Source organism: Dermacentor albipictus, chromosome 7 (assembly GCF_038994185.2).
Source record: "Dermacentor albipictus isolate Rhodes 1998 colony chromosome 7, USDA_Dalb.pri_finalv2, whole genome shotgun sequence".
Classification (NCBI taxonomy): Eukaryota; Metazoa; Arthropoda; class Arachnida; order Ixodida; family Ixodidae; genus Dermacentor; species Dermacentor albipictus.
The window spans coordinates 119,733,936-119,757,892 of record NC_091827.1 but is presented as its reverse complement, the minus strand read 5'-3'; the positions used below and the strand labels follow the sequence as shown (position 1 = coordinate 119,757,892).

Genomic DNA, 23,957 nt, shown 5'->3' with positions numbered 1-23,957 from the left:
GTGCAGGCATGTTGCTGCCTCGTACTGCAAAGACAGATCCGACCTTGCGATCGTTGTCGCGACAGATGGTGGCGTTGTGCGACGGAGGCATCGACAGCAGCGGCAGTAATGAGATGGACAGTGGCCCGCCTTTGACACTGAACCTGATCGAGTCGCTCGTTGATTTCGTGCACGCTGAATTCATGCCACCACTTCTCGTGTAGCAGCTGCATGCGATGCCCACCACGATTGTGAACCTGAAACTCGCACAAAAGCAAGTGCAAATTTCTGATCATTCTGGCGTGCCTAACGCTTGACATGCCATTTAGAGGTATAAATAAATATTCTATTTTCCACTGCCTACTTTGTACATCTATTTTTATAGCGCGAGTAGTAAATTTGGTTTTAATGCTTAAAAGGTATGTTCAGCAGGGGTTTTTTTTTTTTAATGGCAGTTCAGATATGGCGATGATTGGTTAGAACGATTGGATTTTTTTTCTTCTTGATATCATTATAAGTGGACTGTACTAAACAACTTTCGCTCGAATATGCAAGAAAGTGAAGCCTTTGATGATGGCCGATAACTGCAAATTGCATCTCACAAATTGCCGTAAGTTATAGACAGTAATTTGAGAGCACTAAGCTATGCGTGCAGACATTGGGACCAGCAAAAAGCAAATAAAAGCAGAGCATTTCCATGCAGATTGTAGATGTCAAAGGGATCCCCTCGCTGATATCACCGGAGCACTGTTTGCAGTGCCACCATTGCTTGTGCACAAGGGCCAACGTTAAAAACATGATATTGAATTTCTGTCATTTGCATACCCCTGCCTGCGACTTTTTTTCTTCTTTTGTTGGGATTGAAATTATACGAACATACCAGATGAATTTCCACCGTCGGCATTGCTGTGTTGCTCCATTTAAAGCCCGACTGCGATGACATCGTGGCCACAGGCCACGTGCTGTAGATGCGAGGCTGAGCTGAGAAGGATGGCGGCTTGATGCCGCGGTGTCTTCTCACGCTTGCAAAGGAGGAAGGTGGGGAGGAGGGTCTCTTCTCATGCGCAGGGGGGTGGAGGGGGAGTCAGGTCAGCGTGCCTCTCCTCTTCTGCTCCAGCTGCAGCAGCTGAGTGCAGTCACGCACGCCCTGTCTCGAAGGCAATCTGCAGTGGGATCGAAGGCTAGCTGGCCTGAGAAAGCCGATTGCTTTGTAGGCGCTTTGTTCTCGTGCCCCTAGTTCGTGTTGAAGCGAGAGGCAGCGCGAAGGGGAATTGGCTCGCTACTGCCGCTGCTCTCGATCACGCCAGCGTTCCGACAGTGAGTGTCCGCTGTCGTCGAGTGAAATGCGTTCGTGTTTGCCTGTGCATGCATGCGCATTTAGTAAGCAAATATCTGCAGCAGTTCTCGCAGCTGACAAAATGACTGACGTTACTTTGCATAGCTGTCTAATAATTTGCTATTGCAATCAATGCTTTGCCTTTCTGGCAAGACTGACTTATTTCATGTCACTTAACATGCCCATCATTAGGCATTGCATAGTTGGCAATTGTGCCATCTGAGTTTGTACCCGGGGCATGCCTGTGTGCTGCTATTAAAGGCCAACTGCAACGAAATTTCACTTGCGCTAAATTGACTATAAATGCCCAGCGTATACTCTCAAAGTAATCTTGGCCAAACTGCAGGGCCTTTAATCACCTAATTTTGTTATTAGCAGCTATTAAATAGCGCCTATGTAGACGATGCCTGCAGAAAAGGGGTAGCGATGCGGATGTGGCACATATTGAAGAACCGTATGCAACTGCTGATCTCACGGTTGCACCATGTTGTGCCTAGACAGCCAGGCGCGTTGCTCGCTCATCATTTGCAAGTTGACGTGCGTCTCTCTCGGTGTGCGTTGTCCCTGTTGGTCTCGTGATTTGAGCTGCTGCAAGAATGCCGATACATTGCGTGGCCGTTGGGTGCTCAAATATGTACTCGAGCACGAGCGATGGCTCTGCACTACACAACACTGAGTAGAGGAAGGCCGAACACATCTTTCCTGTCCCAGCTTTCTGAGCGCAAGCGTGCACCGTGGCGTGGCAGGCAAGTGCAACGCGGACCAGCCAACACACACAAAGCATGCAAACTGCAGTAGGCTAAGTTTCACTTCAACGGCACAGTCACTTGCCCATCAAGATCTGCTTGGCAAACGCTTTCTCGAGTTGACTATTAGTACTATATGCCGCGATGGCGCACGAAAACCGAAGGTAGCCTTCAAAGGTGAGTTGTATTCAAAGGCGATATCCTCTAGCAATCATTTCTAGTACTGCATCATCTTCAAGACACTTCGTGCGTTTCTACATTGAACGCATTGAAGTAGACAAACGAAATCCTTTCTGACACAGCGCCAGAAACGAGCAGGAACCGCGTGGTGCATTTGTCATAGAGAGTGCGAAGTGGCAGCCATGGTGTAGATGCGGCAGCAAGCCATGCAGGCATGCAATGCAGCCAGAGCGAAATGGGCGAATTTTTATCACGGCCGCAGTCTGGCCTGTCTGGCTGTTAGTCTGCGCCATGTTTGCGCACACTTAGCAGCAGGCCCCTCTAGCCCGGCTATGCCAAGCCTCAGCTACTTATCGTCGTTTACTACAGATGGCGGTAGTTCTCTGACCGATCTGATTGGTCGATGAGTCCGGAGCTTCAAGCATGCCAAATCGAACATGTCGTGCCGTAACAAGCTAAAATAGCTAAAATTTTACCCTGTGCTTTAAACGTGACTCGCAGCAGCACGGCGATCAGTTGTTGTTGTAGCGCAAGCTAGCGCTTCTTTGTTGAAGGTGCAAACGCAACAGTCCCGTTTCAGTGAACCCGAACGGCATGCTGCTTGTCAGCCAAGCTAGCACACAAAGGCCCTGTTCCAGCTGCTGTGGCATGCGATAAGACTTGTTCTATACCTGCGCCAGCCACACTAGATTGTAGTGTGTCCAATTTTCGCCAATGTAGCATCACTGCACCACATGTGGATCGCGTCCACGTTAAGCCGTACTATGCCGCACCTTTAGCTTGGCCACCCCAATGCATTCTTCTTCGAGCGGAAGCAGAATGCGTTGAGGCCCTGCTGTTGAATGTACACAACCAGATAGAGAAAACCAGCTGAAAACCGGTTTTGAGTGTGAAGCTGAAGTGCTGGTTCTGCAACGCCGCCTGCGTTGGAGCCATCACTAGAAACGAGCAGTGCTCGAACGCAGCAGCTTTTCTACAGATAGCAAACGTTTCCTCACTTTGTTCAAAAATCATAGCAGTTTCCCTTTGAAGCTTGTCAGTCTGCTTATTTTTGGGGTCCCTCTGCATGCCACTGTGGGTGCGTTGTGCATCCCGAATGACTGTGCATGCCGTTCCCTCTGCTCAGGCATCCGCAAGTATGGCCGTGACTTCAAGGCCATCGCCGAGGTGATTGGCAACAAGACGGAGGCGCACGTCCGCAGCTTCTTTGTCAACTACCGTCGCCGATACAACCTGGACGCCGTGCTCCAGGAGTTTGAGGCCGAGCATGGCATCACTCCGGGATCGGATGACACCAAGGTGAACAGATAGATGCCCATTCTGCTGCTATGATGGCACAAGGGTTGCTCCTAATAGAGTTTTAGTATAGCATTCTAGCTATTTATGTAGGTGCATGCAAAATGGCTGCACTAATACGCTTGTCCAAGATGACGCTTTTAGTCAATCGTTCAGCATGGTAAGCGGATCGTCATCGTCAGCCTATTTTTATGTACACTGCAGGACGAAGGCCTCTCCCAGCGATCTTGAATTATCCCTGTGTTGTGCTAACTGGTTCCAACTTTCACCTGCAAATTTTCTCATTTCACCACCCACTCTACCTAGTTTTCTGCTGTCTTGGCTGTACCCGTTTGCAGAATATCAGCTACCGCATTTGCTCTCTGGTATACACCGTCCTCTTTCTGTCACTTAACCCTTTGAGGGTCGAATTATTTTGAAAAAAACTTTCCCAGGTGGTCAAATTACTTTATTGCGGATCTTGAATGTACAAAATGTATAAAGTCGGGAATAAATAGTAAAAAATAATTAGGAACACTATTTTGGTGTTGGCATCACTCAGAACTGCAAAATGTTCAATAGTATTTCCGAGCGTGGTACTACTTGAAACACGGGTCTACGCACAGTGCCTTATCGCAGTCTGCACACCTAAAATGCGTGTCTGTTCTCTTGGAGCGAGGAGTTGTGCTGGCGCACACATGACATCTCTGCGTGCAGCTACCTTGGGCAGAGGTCTGAGGCACCCTCTCGCGTAAGCGCGTTGCCGTGGAGAGCGAGAATACCTTGCGAACGGCGCTGATAAGCAAGCTAAGAGCAGCGCCAATTAAGATAGAAATCTACTTCCACCGCCCTGCAAGAGAGTGCCGACAAAGAAAAAAAATTACGTTTTGCGCACCTCCGTTGCGATCACGTGGCGAAACCGAAACCGCGAAAGAGGCGTTGCTGCAGTCTGAGCGACGCGCTGAAGCTAGCAATCAGCTCTGTTTATCTCCCCAAGAAGGTAGCACCAATTTCAAATGCATCTTGTAAGTGCTAAAAGGTGGCAGCACCTCCCGTTGAGCACGCATCGTCATTATGGCGCGAAATTTCAAACGGAGGGTCGGAACCGTACCCGTACAGCAAAGACCTTGCGGGACAGAAAACCGCTGCCGTACATGTACGGCAAAAACCTTCAAAGGGTTCACAATGGTAGACAGACAGAAGTGCCGTATGGTGTGTAGAATTCAAGGCACTTTTGCGGCAACAGCAGCACCTCTTGTGTGGCCTGGCAGCATCAGAATGGACGGCTGAACTCGGTAATAACGACAAAACATCACCAGCACTTGGGTCCTCAAAGAAATGAGACTAAGGGAAAGATGAATTCACCATGTTTGATTTGCTGCCACGACAAAAAGCAAGTAACAAAGCTGAATTCGGATGGAAGTGGACAGCCTTAGCGCCACTATGTTATGATAGCCACGCCAACCATGCAAAGCCCATAACGCTAACTACAAAGATTGGCCTGTGTACGTAACCTGCAAAGTTCTGGATAGGATTCCGCTCGTACAGATTTCGGATTCACGGTTTTATAGCGTACATAAAGGTTTTGCGTACGGTGTTATAAAACTGTCTAATGCTACACTGTTTGGAGTCCCTATCTCTGTAGTTGGCGATTAAAATTGTGTTACGTGCCATGGACGCGTGTGTTTACAAAACGCTGGGGCTCTTTCAGCTTGGAGAGCGTTCTTGCTCTCCAAGCTGAAAACCCTTCGTCATGAGACAATAATTTGCAGCCGAAAAATTTTATTTTAGGGAAAGTAAATGATGGTACTGCTGTTCCATGTTAAGAGGATCACTTTAATGCTATTTATGCCTTTAAGGATTGAAAATACTTTTTGCAATTCTTAATTCAACGTTTTTCATGAAAAAATGACAAATTTTCTCTTCACACGAGCATTCCTATCTGAAACCAATTGCTCTGTCCCATAGTACTTTAATGTAGGACTACGTATGAGCTGTGCAACTAACTAGAATAAAAAGTATGTGATGCATGTTTAAGGAATTATCCATCAGAAATTAAAACACCCAGGAAAACTGCATTGTTGCATTCCTATTTATGATAAAACTTGCCATAATATAATATATTACAAGTCAAATTCAATAATTCCAGTTCATTGCATGTTCTGATATGTAATAAAACAGCCTGCACTGTTTTATGCGAAAAGCCTCATAGACTAAAAGTTCATATATGATGGATTGCAGGGAAATAAATAAATTTGCATTTCGAAAAAAGAATAAAGATTGTAAGTTGCAATATACACTTGAAAGCAAAGTGCCTGAGAACTAATATGCTCCATACTTATAGCGAGGGTGTCTTCAAGCACCTTCCTGGTCATGTTTTGCCTGTTTGTAAGCTCAGTCTCTCTCTCTCTCTTTTCTCTGCGACTTGCTTTGCTCTGTCAGATGACCGGTAAGACGCATTCTTGAGAAGAGATGGGTCCTTCACGTGGCGGGCTGTAACACTGAATGAGCCAGGTTCATTTCCACTTTGTGGCAGAACATATAAAGTTGCGTGGTTTCTGCTGCTGAAGTGGCAGACAGCATCAAAGAGTCCGAATTTAAGGAATGGCAGGCCCACATAGACGTTTGGAACCCTTTGCCAATGATGATGATGATGGTAATGGTTTTGATTGACGTTTCCTCGAAATGAGGTGGCGAGAAATAGTGACCTAGTCTGCTTGATGTCATCAAGCTTTACGGGATCTATCGCAGTCTAGCATTTTTCCTGTCTTTCCTTGAACATTTCTTCCTTTATTAAATCTTCTATCTGTATATTGGACAGTTAGCTGTACCTGTAACAACTCCGCTTCTATCAATCTCTTCCCACCTTCTTTTTTTCCACTGATACTCTAATCATTTCTAGGTTATCTTGACTGCTGACCAGCAAATGCTTCCATCCACTTTGAATCCTAGTGCTTCTGGAACGCGGATGTTTCCTGTGGGTGTTGCCAAAGCAGGCCATTGAAGTCCCCCCTATCTGAGCTTTATGCAAAATATTGTAATGTATTATGCTTTTGACGATATATAATTGATGTGAGCAATAAATAATACTTAAGTTACTTCTGTCTCTTGAAATAAACATAACTATTTAATTATATCAGACTTTCCTGCACTGCTGATTGGTTCAGCAGCTCGCAGAGCTGGAAAATCGAGCAATGAGTGACTTGTTTAGAGCGGTCACTTTTTGGCCTTGCTGACTCAAACTGACCCGCTTGGTCAGGCAGCCTTTGCAAATCACCGGTGCGAATGCTGCCTGTCTGTTGTTGCAGTAGTTGAGTCCACAGCTGGTTGCTGAAATCTGCCGTTTCTTGTCCCGAGTAGCCGACAGGTGACACGGATCCAGCTACACCTGCAAAGGAAGCCACCGCAGCTGGTGGGCCCAACAGTCCACCAGGCTCTCCGTGTGGTATGATAAACCCTGGTGGCGGAGTACTTGCCAATGGGAGTGGAGGCCCGGTGGGGGCTGGCAACCCTCCTCCCCTTCTGAGACCACCACCCGGTTCCCCATCGGCCCAGCCGCTGACAGCCGCCAAAGGACCCACCCCACTCACACAGGCCGCCCCCAGGTGAGCCAGCGGGCGAAAAAACGACTTCGAGTTTCTCTCGACCGGTGATTCTAAACAGTAACAGATTTCGTGGGACATGAAGTATGCTAATAGTGTGTCTTGGAACAATTGAGTTTCATCTTTGGCCAAGCTCATTGCTCATAGAGACACGTAGGCCTCCTTTCCAGGTGTCCTTGTAGTGGATAGCCCAGCGCTGTCAGCGAAGTTGGCTCAGTCCATTCGTGTGTTAGAGGGTGGCGCGGCATAAAGTTATCAGTGCAGCACGTTCGTGTTCGGAGGGGTTGAAGGGCGGCGGAAGAGAGGCGCATGAGGCTGGCGAAGCAGAGGAGGTGGGAAAACTGCATGGCAGCAAACAGCAGCTCAAATTTTTTTCTTTTCAAGGATTTCGCATTCCATTACCATTTGTCACAGATACCCAGCAGCCAGACTTCATCTTTATAAATGTTTGATAATGTGGCACTGGGCCATTGTAGTAAGCGGGTTGTTTCACCATAGAAAACATATGGAAGTTGACGGTGCAGCTGCTTCTCATTGTTATAAGTGATATATTGTTAAAACCATTATCATTATAAGTTGGTTTGACAGTAACTTCTACTTGTGTTACAATTTGTGGGTGTAAGGTTACATCAAATCATGTATTATTAGTGCAACCGAACGCTTCCGGTATGCGGCCTACCTTGTTTTGGTCACAAGTGTTTGTAGTGCTTCGTGGCTGCTGGTTGCAGGAACCTTTCTTGCTGGTAAATCAGTGTGTATTTCAATTCCTTCTGTGTTAATAATTATGGTATACCTTATGACATGAAAGTGTGAGATAAGGTTACATCAAATTGCACTATCCATTTCTTTATCATCCTTTCGTACGTGACGCTCAATTTGTCGGTTGTGAATATGAGCAGTGAGAGAAGTGTCTCTAGCATTCGCATGCTTATGAATGCCATAGTCAATGTATTAAACGAGAAGAAAGGGGATTAACTGAGGGGCTCGATTTTGATTAATCATATTTTAAGAAGCCAACAGACACTTGACACCAAAAAACATAGGGGAAGTTACTTGTGCCTAATAAATGAAAATAAAGAAATGAACACAAATTAAATTAAGCACAAGTAATTTCCCCTATGTTGTCCTTGGTGTCAATGCTTCTTGGCTTCTTATGATGTAGTTTATGTATGGAACAGTGTGTAGTGAGCTATACATTTTAGCATCCATCCGAAGTTGTTCGCGGCGAGGACTCCCGTGTTCAACCTGCTCCCCCTCCACTCCCAGGTCTGGCAACTGGTCCATTCTTCAGCAGCCGCCACCGCTGATCCGACCAACAGCAGCCTCTGCAGCCACCGTCCACAGCAAGCCCTCACAGATGCACAATGCCCTCTGAAGCAGACGGCGGCCGTCTGCTGCAGCCTCGGGAGCACAACTGCTGCAGACCCTTCGAGAGTGTGATGGCGGCGGGCATCATGTCAACTGGCTCAAAAGACGCTGACTCCTTGTGGCGGCAAGCCTGGTCGTGTTGTGCTCGAGTGGCAGTGCACTGTACATTGCCTCTTCCCGCGCGTGTGTGTGTGTAGCTTGAACCTTGGTCAACGTGGACAAGTGGAACACTGCTGTGCATCCCGCATGCCCTCTCCTCGGAGGAGTGATGCGGCGTGTGAGATTGCACTCAAAATGACTTGCATGATTTTCGTGACTCAGGTAACAGGAGTGTCGTGACAGCAGTGTTTTCTGATGCAGTGTGCTTTGCCCTCTGCACAGCAGTCTGTGCCGGGTGCTGGCAAGTCTGCTAAAGCGATGAAAGGTTGTTGGCCTGCCCTTGCACACATTGTCAGGGCATAATCTGCAACTTGCAGGAACTTCAAGTGGCACAACAAGCCTTAGTGCCACGCTCGTTCACGTCCTGAAAGTCGCTCGCATTTTGTCAACCTGACGCTTTCCTCGTCAAGCATCGGCATTGTCTCGATCGGTTGTCACGCTTCTTTGGCGACTGCAGGATAGTGTCACCCCCTGTTGACCATTACAGTTTTCGTGAACGTATTGAGAGTGACTCAATTTGCATGCGGTTTAGCTGGCTTCTGCTGCTAGTATGTGACCGGTTACGGGCAGCAGTGGCTCGGCAAGCCACTGCAGTTTGGTTACCCAGAGCTGCAACAGCTTGAATGGGGCTTTTGTCCAGAATCCCTCGAAATGGGTTCTGGCATTGTAGTGGATGCCTGGGACACGCTGTATGGGTGTGGCTTTGCATTGTGCCAGCAATTGATGCCTTGATTAGGCCCCCTGGGATTTAGCGGTGACTTATTCGAGTGGAACACGAGTGGACGAGCTTGACTCAGCGGTCACTTTGATAGCGAATGAAGCAAGGCTGTGAGAAGTAACAAGCGCACCATCCGTGCATCAGTTGCTCACAATGTGCAAATGGTGCTGTACACAGTGCGTTCATCAATTGGCAAGCCACTGTTATGAGCCTGCAAGCATTGTACGTACATGTGCTCGACTGGTTGGGCATTGGCTGCTGACCACACAAGTCGCACTGGTCCAGTGTAGTTCTGACGACACTGCTATCCTTTTTTGCCATGCCTGGAACGTATTGACTTTCTCTGTGCGTGTTGAAGGATGCGTGAAACATACCGCACATCTCGCTAGCCTAAGACGAATTGTAACACCATTGTGCCAAGGCACGTGTGCTGGTCGAAGCTCGTGCTACAGGCTGGGATTCTGCTCCTTCGGCGGACATGTGCCGTGCATCACAGCTTCCATCATTCTTTTCGGGCAAAAAATGGAAGCCTGTTGTCATTTCTCGCTCAAATGGGCCAATCAGTTGTAACATATGTACTTACCTTGCTGCTATCTCACTGACTTGTAATTCTGCAAAAATTAAAGAGCTAGAAATTTGCTTGAATTTCCTATAGCAGTACTTGATTTTCCATAGCAGTATGCAAATGCAACACTCATTTGGGACACCATGACAATAGGTTGCTACGGATATGTGTGTTTCATGGGGTCTCTCTTATTCTTCACTTTCCCTATTTAATTGCTTAGCGAATCCTCCAGAGGGCCTGGCCCAAAAGTGTCGTGGCCTCTCAGCTTGTTGAAATATCCAAATGGCTCTTTCTTTGTTGCACTTTAAGTGTGGGGTTGATTGACTGAGCTTTTGCAAACTATGTTTCGTGAAATGTTTGGTGTTGTGCACTCCTACTCGGAGCAGACAAGGGGCGCACCCTGTGGGCGAGGTCTTTCAGCAAAATGTTTGCTGGTTGAAGAGCACTGACTTCTGGGCTAGCTGGTCCACTATGCTTTATGCACAAGCACGTCTCATCGAAGAACGCAGTGCCAGTTACTGAACGAAGACACTTACACTCTGTCTTGCCAATTCCACGCAGTATAGCAAAGACTAGTACTCATGTCGGCCAATAAGCAATGGGGTCTGGCTGTGTGTTCCACAGAATGAAGTGGGGCTCACCCATTGCGTGTCATTGTTCCTTGTGCGAAGTATCCATTCATTCAGTGTTGGGCCGAGAGCTAGTGGAGGCGGACAATCGGGAAGGCCTTCGTCTGGTTCACTATTCTGATTGGCTGAATATGACCTGCACCTTTCCCTGTGCTGGGCAGAATTGATGAGAACCCAAAATGCACAGGAAAGCCAGACGCACACACTGCCAACTTTGCTCCCCTGTCTGCATCCAATCACACATCATGAATCAAGCCTAGCTTATGGAAACTCTCTTGGTAACAGCTTCAGGGCACAAGGAAACATACTCACATGCATGCACTTGCAGGCACAAACACCCAAGAAAAGGACTGCCCCGTTTCTCGCACAGGTGCCATGTGAAAAAGGGCATGGGGCATGTGTGCAAACACCCTTTTGGTGTGTTTGTGCAGTGAACGTGTTTTCTTGCACACTGAATCTGTTGCCAACATGTATTGCCAACTAACCCATCTATAAGTTCTTCTAAAGACTGTTTGGACAACACTCCTTGCGAGTCGCAGAGATGAAAAGTTGCTTGCATAAACATGCACTCAACTCCCGCGCATTTGAATAGATGCCAAGCGAGCATGTTTAAGAAGCCAGGTGGTTGTAAATGAGTCGAAAGGGGGCACTGCACACTTCATGAGGCGTGAGGCACATTTGTAAATCGAGAGCTTGAGTTGTCAAGCTGTGGAGGGAAGGAAGAAAAACAAAAATGCAAGCTTTGTGTCCTCCTTTGTTGACCAGGCCAGCTTACTGCTTTGAGCTCTTGGTGTTTCATGAAACTGCACACAAGCGATGGACAGTTGTGCAAGGGGCAGGCACTGCTGTCCCAGTCAATGACCTCCCACGTGAGAAAAATTGGAAGCTTTTGTTTTTCACTATGACTAGGGCCTCTATGAGTACTGTGTTGCGTTTTCTTTTCATGTTGGTTTCTTTCCACACCTGCAACAGTCTGGTCTTTTTGAGTCGCTCGGCCACTGCCATGTTTGCTCAGAGGCAGCTTTCAACTGGCATGGTGCATCCACCCACCTTTACGATGCGAGTGCGAGTTTACTGAACCTGTTGTCCTCTTGCAAGTCTTTGCCGCCTGTTTTGCCATGACCTCTTGTTTTGTCATTTCCTGTTGCGATAGATGCATGCCTTACGTGTTTCCTTTTCAGATTTTTTTCCTCCACTCTACAAAACGAGATAATTATTTTTGAGCTGAATTTTGCTTAGCGGTTGTTTTCTTTCCACCTTCAGTGTGATAACTGCATCGTGGTTCTTTTCATTGTTCCTTTAGTAGACTTGGCTGCTAATGTTGGCAGTGTCTAGTGGACTGCTTTCGAAGGAGATCATGTGATGCGCATGCCTGCAGCTTAGGGGGTTCTGTTTGTGTGGCCTCTTGAAATTTCATCATCAAATTTGTTTTGAATGAGCTGCAAGCCTCACATGAGCTACATTTCCTAGTTGGAAGAACTTGAACTACTGTTAACAATGGTGTGGTTTGAAACCACTTTTCTCTGGAACTGGATTCTCCTTTTGCAGCTGTTGTACACGACTCCGTATAAAGTTTTCTTGCGGGATGCTGCTGATCACACTTTCGCATATTCTTTGACCCCCTGATTATGGATTACATCTTGGTTCTAGAATTCACACCGACATACGAGTCGCCGGCGCATGACACTCGTGCCTTTAGTGGTTGCACTGTGTGGCAGTGTAGGCTCGGGAGCTTAAAGATTCAACCAAGAGGCTAAAGCCTGTGTCACCGTTCTGGTGGAATTGTGCAAAGAGAGGAAAGCCCGCGCTTACTCCCACCTGAAGCCCACCTCCGGTAAGAAAAGAAAAAAAAATTCCTCGACACAGCCATGTTGCACTCAGATATAGACATTGATCCTCGAGCGTGCATGTCGCCGAGTGCACGCAATACTCCTTAGCTTTCCCCACAGTACCTATGTGCCAAAACTACGGCACATTTAGTTCCTGAAATTGTGTTTGCGTCTTTTGCTTTTTTGAAGGGCTGTGCCTGTTGGTCGTGCATCCTGTCGACACGGCCTTCTTCTCGCTACGCTTGTTATGCGACGGCCTTGACCCACGTGGCTAGGCTGGGCTTCCTTGGCCACTGTGGTACACATGGCTAACAACATTGTCACACAGGTGGCGCGCACTGCGCTCTCCACCTTTTTTTGACTTGTTTGGTGCATCCATTGGGTCGGGCGAGTGCGTGCATTTGCAGAGTCTGTCTGGTGTGGTACAAGTCTTGGCATGTTTGCGTCTGAGTGTGCATAGTTAAGTGCAGTGCATTCCTCTGGACGGAGTCTCGCGTCGCTTGCAACTCTTTCCTCAGGTCCTGCGGCGACCTTCTCTTCCCCTCTTCGTAAATGCCGTCTCTGCAATCTTTCCTATATACTAAGTGAACACATTTGCTCAACACTTATCAAGAGATGTTCCTTGCTGCCTTGTGTGTATGTAGCTGGTAACAAGTGCTGTCACAAACAATTGAGGGTTACGTGTCTGTGTCAAGCAAAGAATTTAGTCAGTAATAATTGAATGTGAAGCCTGTGCAGTATGTTGTATGAAAGGTGTGCGAGTGTTGAAATGTGTGCGGGACATGTACATGCGAGCTTGCTTTTTGCGCAAGCCATCTGGAGCTTGGGAAGCCGGCTTCCCTGTTCGTGCACTTTTGTTGTGTTTTCGGTGCTTGATTTCTTGTGGGGATTCTCGCATTTTAGCTACATTCTTTGCGTTGGAATGCAGCGTGCCACTTAACCACCGTAGTGCTACTGCCATTGTTGTCCATGTGATAGTTCACGTTGGGTTCTCATCGTGTGGCAGCTCCGGGGCTCAAGCCAATGGTTCCTAATGCTGTGTGAATTCTAATAGCTAGGGGCATTGTGTTACTTGCGTATTATAGGTGTCACTTTGCTTCTCAGTGGAACCTCTATTTCTAAATTCTTCACTGCCATTCATTTTCAAAAGTATACCTTTTCACTTCAGCATGTGCAAGTGCACTTGAAACTGAGCAGCCATTGCCATGTGCACGAACATGTGCACATGGCAATCAGGTGTAATGTGTACAAACATGTGCTGTTTACATAAGTTGCTATGTGAATTCTGCTGTTTCAAAATATGGCCGACATCCATCAGAAAATACAAATCCGACATTCCACAAAAGTCCTTGCCACTTTCGGGGAAAATAGTGCATTGTACATTTGCCCAGAATGCACAAAGTTCTTTTTTTCCCCAGTGCCATGTATTGCAAAAAAAAGAAAGCTTATGTGCCGAATATTGAACACACTTTGCATAGTTTATGTTTAGGAATTGTGAACACATGAAAACAGCGGCATAATCAAAGTAGTTAATCCTTTCTTGGCAAAGGTTGTGTGGTTTCCCCATGTGGAATGCCAACGAACCTGTTAAGCTGCAACTGCGTAAAACGTGGTTGTGACGTATTTTCAATATGGTGTTGCCCATTGTTGATGCGCATCTTTTGCATTACGCGACAACCGCACAGTTATCATAAGCTGAAATGAAGACTGATAAGTGAACTGCCCCAGCAGATTAAGGACAGGAATAAAGCAGAAGAAACGGTCTGGTCATTTCGCGTGCGACCTGACATACAAGTAATTGTTGCATATAACATTTATAGCAGCCACCTTTCTGACGCACTTCACGTCGTATAGAACATCGCATTGTGGCATGCGTCTAAGTTTAAGAGTGTTCATTTGCGGTCCTGTGTTCTATAGCCTAACATCTGTTTTTCATGCATGACTTGATGTCGTGCACGAAAGCTCCGTATCGGGTATCAAAAAACTTTCAATGTATTTTGAGCTGTAACTTCTGTGTGGAAACTGCGTGATGCAAAATTGGTGCATGAGCAGCACCATGAGCCAAAGATATGTCATAGAAATGCGTTGTTCCATCTAGTTGATGCTTTGAAGGCTGCGTCAAGGTCACCCAGAGGTTATGCACTGTTTGAGCATTGTGATGTGTTGCGAATTCTGTGCATTTTGTTTATTTTGTTTGTGCCTCGGTCAGATGCAAGTGTCTCGTGGGAGTACGCAGAGGGCACCGTCATTTCCCTAGCTTCTCTGGACAAGAGAGCATGGGTTGGGTTCTGGATGGCCAGCTGCAAAAGCATGACTGTTTGTGCACAGCTTCTGTTCGTAGAGCAGCTTGCAGTTTGACAAGAGCAGCAGCACTTGCGAGTGATTGGGACATACTGGATTAATTTATGTTGTGTGTGTGTGTGCCAGTTGTTTGAAAGGAGTGAATGTAGAGGTGATGTGCACAGAAAAATAAATAAAAAACAACAAGCTTATACTTTCAGATGGACTTGCAAATCTCTTTATTGGGAGTGACCGGCCTATCCACGGCATTGGGCAAAACACACAAATTATTGGGTAATAAACGCATGCAATCATTGCTCCTAACCTGCTGCACTAACTCTATGAAATAGGTGTACTTTTACAGGGATAGTAAAACACTGCTAGCTTTATTTGTGAACAAACAGTGCAAAAACATTTACCTTAGTCCTTTCGATAGGAACTGAGAATTTCTGCGTAGAATTTTTGGGAAATACGAAGTACTGAATATTTCCTTCTGGGCTGTGTGGGTGCTATTGCACATTGCAAGAAAATGCTTCGAAACAACAATTACTACTGGCATCTATGACACAGCATGCAGAATATGTTTTAGGCCAGTGCTGATTGGATATATTGTACTGCAAAATTGATTAATGCTCACAAAGTGTACACAGAAAAAGATTTTTGCCGTAGACTATTCGGCATACCTGCCAGCCCTCGTAAATTTTTCTTAAAGTTTACGACTTGCGGCCCATTTTATTATTCTACTAGTACGTAATGCTGTGTCAAGTTTTATGAAAAAGTAATTTTGTTTGTGAAAATGTTAACACATCAGTCTCTGTACCTTCCGTTTCAAGTCTTCTGACGGCAAAAGTGTGCGAGAGGGAGACTTGCATCGAGCAAGTTTATGCAACCAAGTTGTTGAAGCATCTGAAATTAGCATTAGCTAAGTCACTGAAAAAGTCACTGTGATCTAGAAACAGTTTTTACTTGTCATTATTTGCCGTTCCAAGTTTTTTGCTACTCGATGTGCTGCATATAAAGTTGAATCCTTGTTACTAAACTGCATATGTATCCCCGAAAAGACGTGTGCTCACGGAAGCCTTAAAAAAAAATTCATGCCATCTTGTGATCATGACACACTTGATAAAAAAATTTTTATTGTGCAGGCTGGTCATGTAAGCAAATTTTGTATTTGAGCACTGAATAGTATAGTGCTTTTAATTGAAGCGAATTGGTAAACTACACAGAAGACCAATGATCCAACATAGCTGTCAAGGTTACTCAGTGGCACTGACTTAGCATCTACGTGAGTCTGCTCACTGTTTGTCACACAAGAATAACAGTGACGTTCAAAAGTACACCAACGCTCCATCCCAAAAGGTTCTGGCAGATTTTTTTTCTCACACTCAATTTCTGTCAAAGCACTTGAAGGTGCAGTGAATGTTGGTGAGTTAATATGAACTCGACATTATTTGGCCCGTGATATGGGTGCAGTATAAGAACTGGGATGATACAGTCAAACATTGTTATAATGAAGCTGCTTCTGACATGAAAATCTTTTTGTTGCATCTAATATTCATTATAAGTGGGTGTTCATTATCCACTAGCTATCAGTGACAAATGTTTTACATTTACTTTGTTATATGTGATAATTTATTACATCTGCATTTCTTATATTGAGGTTTGACTGTATCAGAAAGGCAGGTAAGTTTGCCACCTAAACATTTCTCATTCAAAGTAATGACAATAAGAGTCCTAAAATTAGCACGTAATGACCCAATGCAACAAACGGACTACCAGATGTACCTGGCGGTGAGCTTGAACTAACATTGATAACGTGGGGTGCCTGAACATGAGTGCAGTACACGAGACCTTTTTTTTCTTTTTCCTTTTTTTTTTTGCACTCTGTGCTTATCGTGGAATGTGGCTTCTGTGGCCCGAAATCAAAGGCACAACCTCGTGCTTGGAAGCAGAACAGCTTCCAACCCGCTTTTTAAAAAAACTGTTTTACAGCGGTAGCAACAAAAAGCTGGATAGGGAATTTTCTAGATAGCTTAATTTTCTTTATCTTAATCACACTATTGCTCTGAGTACTAGTTGATTAAGTTAGGCTAAACACAAGAAGTATAGTCTGACTTGCTTAAAACAGTGGCAATCAAGACTACCTTGGTTCTGTCTATAGGTACATGGCACTTGCATATTCTTAAATTTTGGGTTACCTAGGACACATATGGCATATGGCATGTACAGTCTCGGTCAAAAAAACTTGAACCCGCTGTGACCGGCCGGGGAGCGGCTGCGCTCCGCTTGCGCCGACGACTGAGAGGAAGCATGTCTCTCGAGCATCCTTCGATAGCAGCGCTCGTGAAAAAAAACCAGTGCGCTAACGCGACGGTGGCGAAGCGCACTTAAGCCACCCGGCCGGCTAGCATGCCGTTTGCAGCTTGTGCTATATGTATGCGGGCGGGGGCCTCTGGCGACCGCTGTCAAACGCGATACGGTTCGCATTTCCGAGTTTCGTAATGATCAGCTAATGTTTTGCGGGACCAAACTAAAGGAACAACGCTATATGAATATAGTTCAGCGCATGCTCGAACACAGGCACTTTGCGGGGATCGTAGCTAAGGCTTCAGCAGCTGAACGATAATGTGCATCTCGTATTTGTAACCATGAATGTCAGAAATAGCAAATTAGTGAAGAAAGCATTAACTCTAGGGTGGCATCTGCATTTCTCGACGAAATCACAGGAGGGAGCATGCCTTCAAGCCAGTGTGGCTCGGTCTGTGGTTGCCCCGAACAATTGCCCATGTGTTTGAAACTAGCCAAGGGCTCCGCATAGTTGAAAGGACGCCATACGTATAACCCATTTTCTTTTAACTGCCTGTAAAGCCCTTTCTCGCAGAGACGAAGGATACTTCAATAAACTATGTACATCCAAATATTACTTCTCGTGAACCCGTGACAGCGACGGCACCGCCGGCGTGACGCCTTCACCGCGCGAGATTCCCAATCTCGTGGCCGTGGCCTACTTTACGCGATTCAAATGCGTAGTGCCCAATGCAAACGGGATGCGCTGGCCTCATGTCTGAATGATAGTGGGCCCTAACGACAATTAGATATAGTGTGCACTAAGATATCAAAAAGGGGCGAGGTATATGGGGCACTTTCCAAAATGTCGAGGGAATGGGTCTAACTCAATCGGCTACTCAGGCAGGGCAAACGTCTTCTAGTCCCGAAAAATTTTCATAATCTCACTGCGGGTTTAATGAAAGAATTTCAACGGCAAACGCGCTCGTGTGATCGTTGATCCTTAGTGGGGAAGTGCGGTCAACATATTTGAAATATTGTAACGTATATATATATATTATACAAGCCCTTTCTGAAGAGAGCCTTAATTTGTAGTCGAAATTACTGCTTCTGGTCTTTTCAACGATGATTGAATTACCCGCATATTACAATAAAAGCGGGCACAACAGTAGAGATCACTGAGAGATGTCAGTTTATATTTTATTTTTTGTTTTCATCGCACTCAGAAACAGACTCAATATGTTTATTAAGCATAGTGCGAAAGCTCTCGCCTTTGAACGTGTAGGATAAAATTATAATAGGTAATTTCGATGATTAGGACAACTTTCATAGTATGATGCGCTGCATGGAAGCCGGGCAGTTTTGTCCATGGCGAGCGCAATCGTGCACAAGGCGCTGTGCCACGGCGGCCGCAAGACGACCTCGCAGCTGGCGGAACGAAAACGCCGCACTGGCATAGAATAAAAAACGCACTAGTTTTTCACGAGCGCTGTACGAGTACAGCGAACTAGTTCTAGTACACTGTAGTATTAGCGCTGTTATCAAAGGACGCTTAGCATGGAGGAAGGAAACTCCTTCCTCCATGAAGCATGCATAGACGCGCTTCTCTCGCCCTCAGGGCTAAACCCCATTAGCGCGATTTTGTGCGCGACAGCGACGAGCGACGGGTTCGCGCGACGGATCGGGCCGTCGCTTGAACAGATCGCTCGGTCTTGTCGCCCGGAAGTGCTATGAGCGACTAGCCAATAGCGCAAAGCCGGAACTGGATGTAAATAACTCCAGTACTTCCGATTGTCGCACGGAACGAGCAAACGATTGAATTTTTATAGGTGCAAGGATAAGAACCTACTGCAAGACTTTCAGAAATATTTTTTGCTGCTTTTTACAGTAAAATACATCAACTTAAGTTAATAAAGCACACTTCACGCTAGTTTTGGCTCCTACATTGCTGCCCTCATACCGGCAACACTGGGGAGACGTCGCTCGAAGTCATAGAGTTAGTAGAACAACTCTAGAGGAAAAGCTGGGCCGGAAAAGTGGGAACCTCTAGGGCGCCGCCCTGTTGCTACTGGTCAATGTGGCCAGCGCAATTACTATTGAAAGAGCTGAGAACAAGTACAGGTCACCTTATGCTTTGTCACCTAAAAACGCATACCTGATGGCTTTATGAAGGTGGTACGTTAATATTAAGTTTACAGAAAGCGATCGCTAAGTCCGTGACTTATGTAAATCACGATGTACGCATTCATGCAATAAAGGATGACGCGAATTTCGGTTTCGAATCTGTTTTTTGGATGCGTAGTAGTTTCGTTTGACATGCGATCGCGCGTCGACATCGGACGCTATGACACACTCGTGCCTTATGTGCCACCGAAGCCCCGAAGTGGTCTGGCATATACCTTCACATGTAAGTAAATGAATTTATCTCCTTGTTGAGAATATCACGCGAGTAGGCAGCTCTTGTGGTACATCACAATCGTTCGAGAAGCGTCACAGTAGAGCATTTTTCTGCATGTGGAGCGGTGTTTTTATTTGCAGGTTTCCCTTCAGTAGGAAATTGCTGGACAGGCGGACCAGCGCACCGGAATTGTACTGGCGAAGCCACAAGCAACTCAAAGAATCTGTTTAATTGTTGCACTTCGAACAATCATGCTTCTACAAAGGCCACAGCAGAAAAACAGCCTGATGACCGAGTATTTCTGTGCCACGAAGTAATCAAGAGGCGAGTGCCTAATGCGGACGAAATAGAGTGCATCGAGACTTAGAACGACAGAAAGCTGAGCTAGTTCGTAAGGATTCATTATGCAAAACAGAGGTGAGGCGTGCAGACAGGACACAAGAGTAGAGAAGTGGGCGGCGCGCATGTTGTTTGCTTGTAAATACTCTACTCTTGTTTCCTGTCTGCACGCCTCACCTCCGTTTTGCATAACGAGTGCATCAAGCCACATATTAATAGCTTAGGCGTTTTATTAACTGTGCAATATTTTCAACACTTCCTTGCATGCCATTTCATGTGGCATATCTTTTCTGGTCACAAATTTGTGCAGCGAATCTATTTGCATGATCGACTCCGGGCCTGTGGGACCGTTCACTTGCACTTGATGCTGAGTCTTTTACATGTACCCATAAATTGCAGATATGCACATCAGATCCCTGCGAGCACTTTCAAAATTCAATTATTTTCGACAACAGGCACATATGCAATACTGACATAATCCGGAATACCACTAAGCAGCTGGGACACATTTTTGTTGACCATACTCGCAGGTAAAATAAGTACATCATGTGGACAGCTCCAGCTCATTTTCCTTAAGTCAGTGTGTACAAGGGTTATGCAAAAATAATTTTTTTCTCGCGCACCGATTATATTGCTTTATAAGCAAGAGAACCCACCACGTTAGTGTAACGTATCTTGTGCATCACACTAATATGTGCTTTCATTTACCAAGTGAGATGAGTTACTTTTATGGCTCATTCATTCATATCACACTGCAAGCTGCATTCATCAATCTTCAATGGGATTTTGCAAATGTTTAATGAAACATGTTTCCCTTTTATGCAGATATGCAATGGCAAGCCCTTCCCTGTGTTCCAAAGGTAAAATTTAAGCTCTAAATTAAAGAAGACATTTCTAGTCAGAAACAAGCAAAAATAGTGAATGCAGAGTATCAGAAGCCCAAGGTACAGAAATTATGAGAAGTGTCGAATGATTTTAAGGAAAGAGTCGTATTTAAAAATGCAAGACCCTTTAGTGGAGGTCAAGCAAGTCAATATAGGTAGAATACTCTGCAAAATTATGCGAGTGAGGGGATGTCATACAATGGGTCAGGAAATGCATTGTTTTTCTGCAAAACAAAAGCTGATTGCCATTACATAAGTCACTTTAGCATCATGATAAATTCAGAAATAAACCAAAAAACAAGACACGCAAAAATAAACAAAACATTTAATGATATTTCATCAGAACTTTTTGTTGGGCTAGTTGGTGCATATTACTGAAGTACTATAGCGCCAAACAGACGACACAAGAAGAAGAGACACAGACATAAGCGCTCGTCCGTGTCTCTTCTTGTGTCGTCTGTTTGGCGCTATAGTACTTCAGCCATTTAATGATGCTCTCTCCACACTGGGATAAATAAAAACAAACACATCACATCTAATGTGGACATATCAGATGCCTTGTGAAACATAAAGGAACAATTCAGTTTCGAGCTATGGCACTTGCCGCATAGATGTGGGGGGGGGGGGGGGGGGGCCTTGCACCAATAGTGATAGTTACCACTGCATTTAGAAATTGAAAGCATTCGTGCAGACAAGGATGATTCTTTATATTTTTGGCTACCACTTCAAATGCCTCCACCAAGTGTTACAATGCTGCATGCAGCCATACTAAGGATCTCGCAACAACACCTGCAGGTAAAAAGCAGAAGCAGTCAAAGTGCTGGTGTGTTCTGGACACTATGTTTGAAAACTTTTATGCAAGAAGAGTGCAAGAAGCAGACATAACTGCATTTATTTCCATAATTCCCCATTTAAATGGCCTTTTCTTTTTGCTTAGACAATGCCTACGCCTAGCCACAGCAGCTCCCTCATACAGACTCCGCAAACCAAGAGGCCGTGGAGGCAAATGCAGGTAAGAGGCAATAAGCAATAGCACTGGTATCGACATTCATCTAATTTCTTTTTATTTCGTTTAGGCAGCCAGCACACCTCAAACAGCCACCTTGACTGCGGGTGTGTCACCCTAGTCGCCAAGGAAACATTTGAGGGAAAGTGACAGGCAATGTGAACAGCCACTTCTCCATGTAAACAATACTCTTTCTCTCGGATGACTCCTACGCCTCACCACGCCAGCACACTTGTGCACAAAGATGCCGCAGAGGCACGTGCAGGTCAGAGGCAAGAGGCAGTGGCACTGGTGTCGACATTTACCCAATTTCTTTCTCTCACACTGAGGCAGCCAGCACACCTCGAACAGCCACCTCGACTGCGGGTGTGTTAGTTGATCCCTGTTGTACATATGCTCATAATAAACTTCAGTAAACTTGAACTTCATAATAAACTTGAAGGCAAATGGTACATTGATGCATTGTATTTTTGAACATTTATTGTACACATACAATATATGTTATACTTTGCAGTGCTACAGAGCGTATTTTGAAGCTTCCCCCTATATTTTGCACCTTTAATTACGTATGTGTTGTGTGGCCCTCAATGCAGTTCATGTTGTAGCAGCTGCTTTGTCTGTGTATCGCACATTGGCTTAAGCTCGTGATATCCACATACTTCTCTCACATATACAAAATAAAGTTCTATGTAGTCCTCAGTGTTACAACAAAAAATGAAAGTAAACAATCCGATCGTGTAATTATGTTTATTACAGTGATTCCTACGACAGTTACTGACAAGTTGACAACTTGAACTGGTCAATCGGTCCATAGCCTCCTCTATTTTTCAAAAATAAAGGAGGCTATGATCCGTCATGGCAAGGAATTGTATGTATACATAAAAAAAGGGGGTATGTGTGTGTTTGTAGTGGGGGTATAGGATTAGGGCGATACGAAAAAATGTACCAACACCGTCCTCTAGACCCATTCCGTTGAGGTACCGTAACAAAACGTATTATGCATAAAATTCATACAACCAACTCTGATATTACTACAGACGCCAGGCGACGCGAGCTACATTTGTCATGATGCATTCGCGACTGCACCGGATGCCCTCCACATTATTCTCGTTAATCGTGCTCACTGCGCCGAGGCAAAAGAAAGACCATGGGCGCAGGTGCCTTTAAAGTATCTCGACCTTGCAAGGCACGGCTGCGCGTGCCAGGGGAGCTGTCCGTGCGAACACTCCCTAGCACACACCTGCCTCGGCGGCCCCAACCTACGTACCGTTCTGCTTCGAGCTTTGATCCCCCCACTGTCCCTCGGGTGCCCTGGAGTTCCTGCGCCGCCTGCTCTACTACCATCTCAGGTGCTCTCCTGAGACTTCCGTTTGTCGGTTACATGTGCCCTACAGCTGGATCATTACTTATAATAATAAAAAACCCGATCTATCGTCACGACGATAGATCGCGAAAGCGGCTTTTGCAACATACCGCGCCCGTGCGAAGATAATTACGGAACGCCAACGAGGAATCTGACCACAGCTTCGAGCTCGTAACGTCGTCGAGTGACACTCCTGCAACAGGCGTGACCGCTGAAAACCGCATACCGCCAGAAGCTTGAACAGGATCATCCCTCGGTTGCATAACTGCCAGCTCTACGGCCAACATGGACCACACCCACACCATCCCGCAACATAGAATAAAGAACCGACTTATGAAGCCCAAACACACGGCTGCACGCACACATCACAACACTTCAAGCGAGACGCCATGCTGCTACGCTGCTACTGTTGCCGGATTAAAACTGACTACTGTCACCAAGTCTAGCAAGCGTCTCAGGAGCTGGCAACCTCGGCGCGTAGCAACATGGCGGCGCTCTTGAGGTTCCCGATTTTAATGCATGGGCCCTATGGGTAGCTTGTCCTCTAGAGTCAGTATAGTAACTCTATGCTCGAAGTCATCGCTCGCATGGGGTGCAACTTGTAGGCGACGAGCGAACGCGACAGCCATCTCCATCGCGTCGCTTGTCGCTGTCGCGTGCAAGATCGCTTGCATGGGGTTTATACTTTATCCTCAGCGCAAGCGAGCAGCGGAGCGCAGCCGGTCCCTGGCCGTTCACAGCGGGTTCAAGTTTTTTGACCAAGACTGTGCTACATGTATTCATTCTTGGAAAGTTTTTTTGCAACCAGCTGGCTCTTCAGATGTCGAGAACCTATTTGTCAGGGTGTCTACCAACCGGGAATTCTCAGGGATTTTTGATAGTCTGGAAATACTCAGTGTGTGCTTCTATTAGGGAAAATTGACTCAGTTTTTTTTAAGGTAGTAATTTTTTTAAAGGGCACGAAATACGCGCTAATGCTGGCTCGATCGAGAAAGGAATCGTGGAGAATCGTCTT

General features: G+C 45.8%; 2 protein-coding genes across 7 annotated transcripts in view; both read left to right on the top strand.

The window, feature by feature from the left end:
- The window catches only part of LOC135909556 (REST corepressor 1-like), a 45,222-nt gene extending 30,336 nt beyond the window's left edge, over positions 1-14,886 (top strand). For all 3 annotated transcript variants that reach the window (XM_065441530.2, XM_065441528.2, XM_065441529.1), the window contains exons 12-14: positions 3,368-3,540; positions 6,877-7,121; positions 8,385-14,886. In XM_065441530.2, coding sequence (XP_065297602.1) covers positions 3,368-3,540; positions 6,877-7,121; positions 8,385-8,493 — 527 coding nt within the window. In that variant the 3' untranslated portion in view covers positions 8,494-14,886. The remainder of the gene's footprint in view (positions 1-3,367; positions 3,541-6,876; positions 7,122-8,384) is intronic.
- Positions 14,887-19,260: 4,374 nt separating this feature from the next.
- Positions 19,261-22,031, top strand: LOC135909557 (uncharacterized). 4 transcript variants are annotated; one of them, XR_011507551.1, is made up of 5 exons: positions 19,261-19,359; positions 19,491-19,674; positions 20,515-20,549; positions 21,511-21,585; positions 21,654-22,031. XR_011507551.1 is itself a non-coding variant. In XM_065441533.2 (4 exons), exons 1-4 carry the CDS (start codon positions 19,269-19,271, stop codon positions 21,678-21,680), a joined length of 228 nt encoding a protein of 75 aa, XP_065297605.2. In that variant the 5' UTR covers positions 19,263-19,268; the 3' UTR covers positions 21,681-22,031. The 4 variants fall into 4 exon arrangements, 2 of the variants coding, with proteins under 2 accessions (XP_065297605.2, XP_065297604.2); XR_011507550.1 differs by having other exon boundaries at positions 21,650-22,031; XM_065441533.2 differs by lacking the exon at positions 19,491-19,674 and having other exon boundaries at positions 19,263-19,359.
- Positions 22,032-23,957: the final 1,926 nt, after the last annotated feature.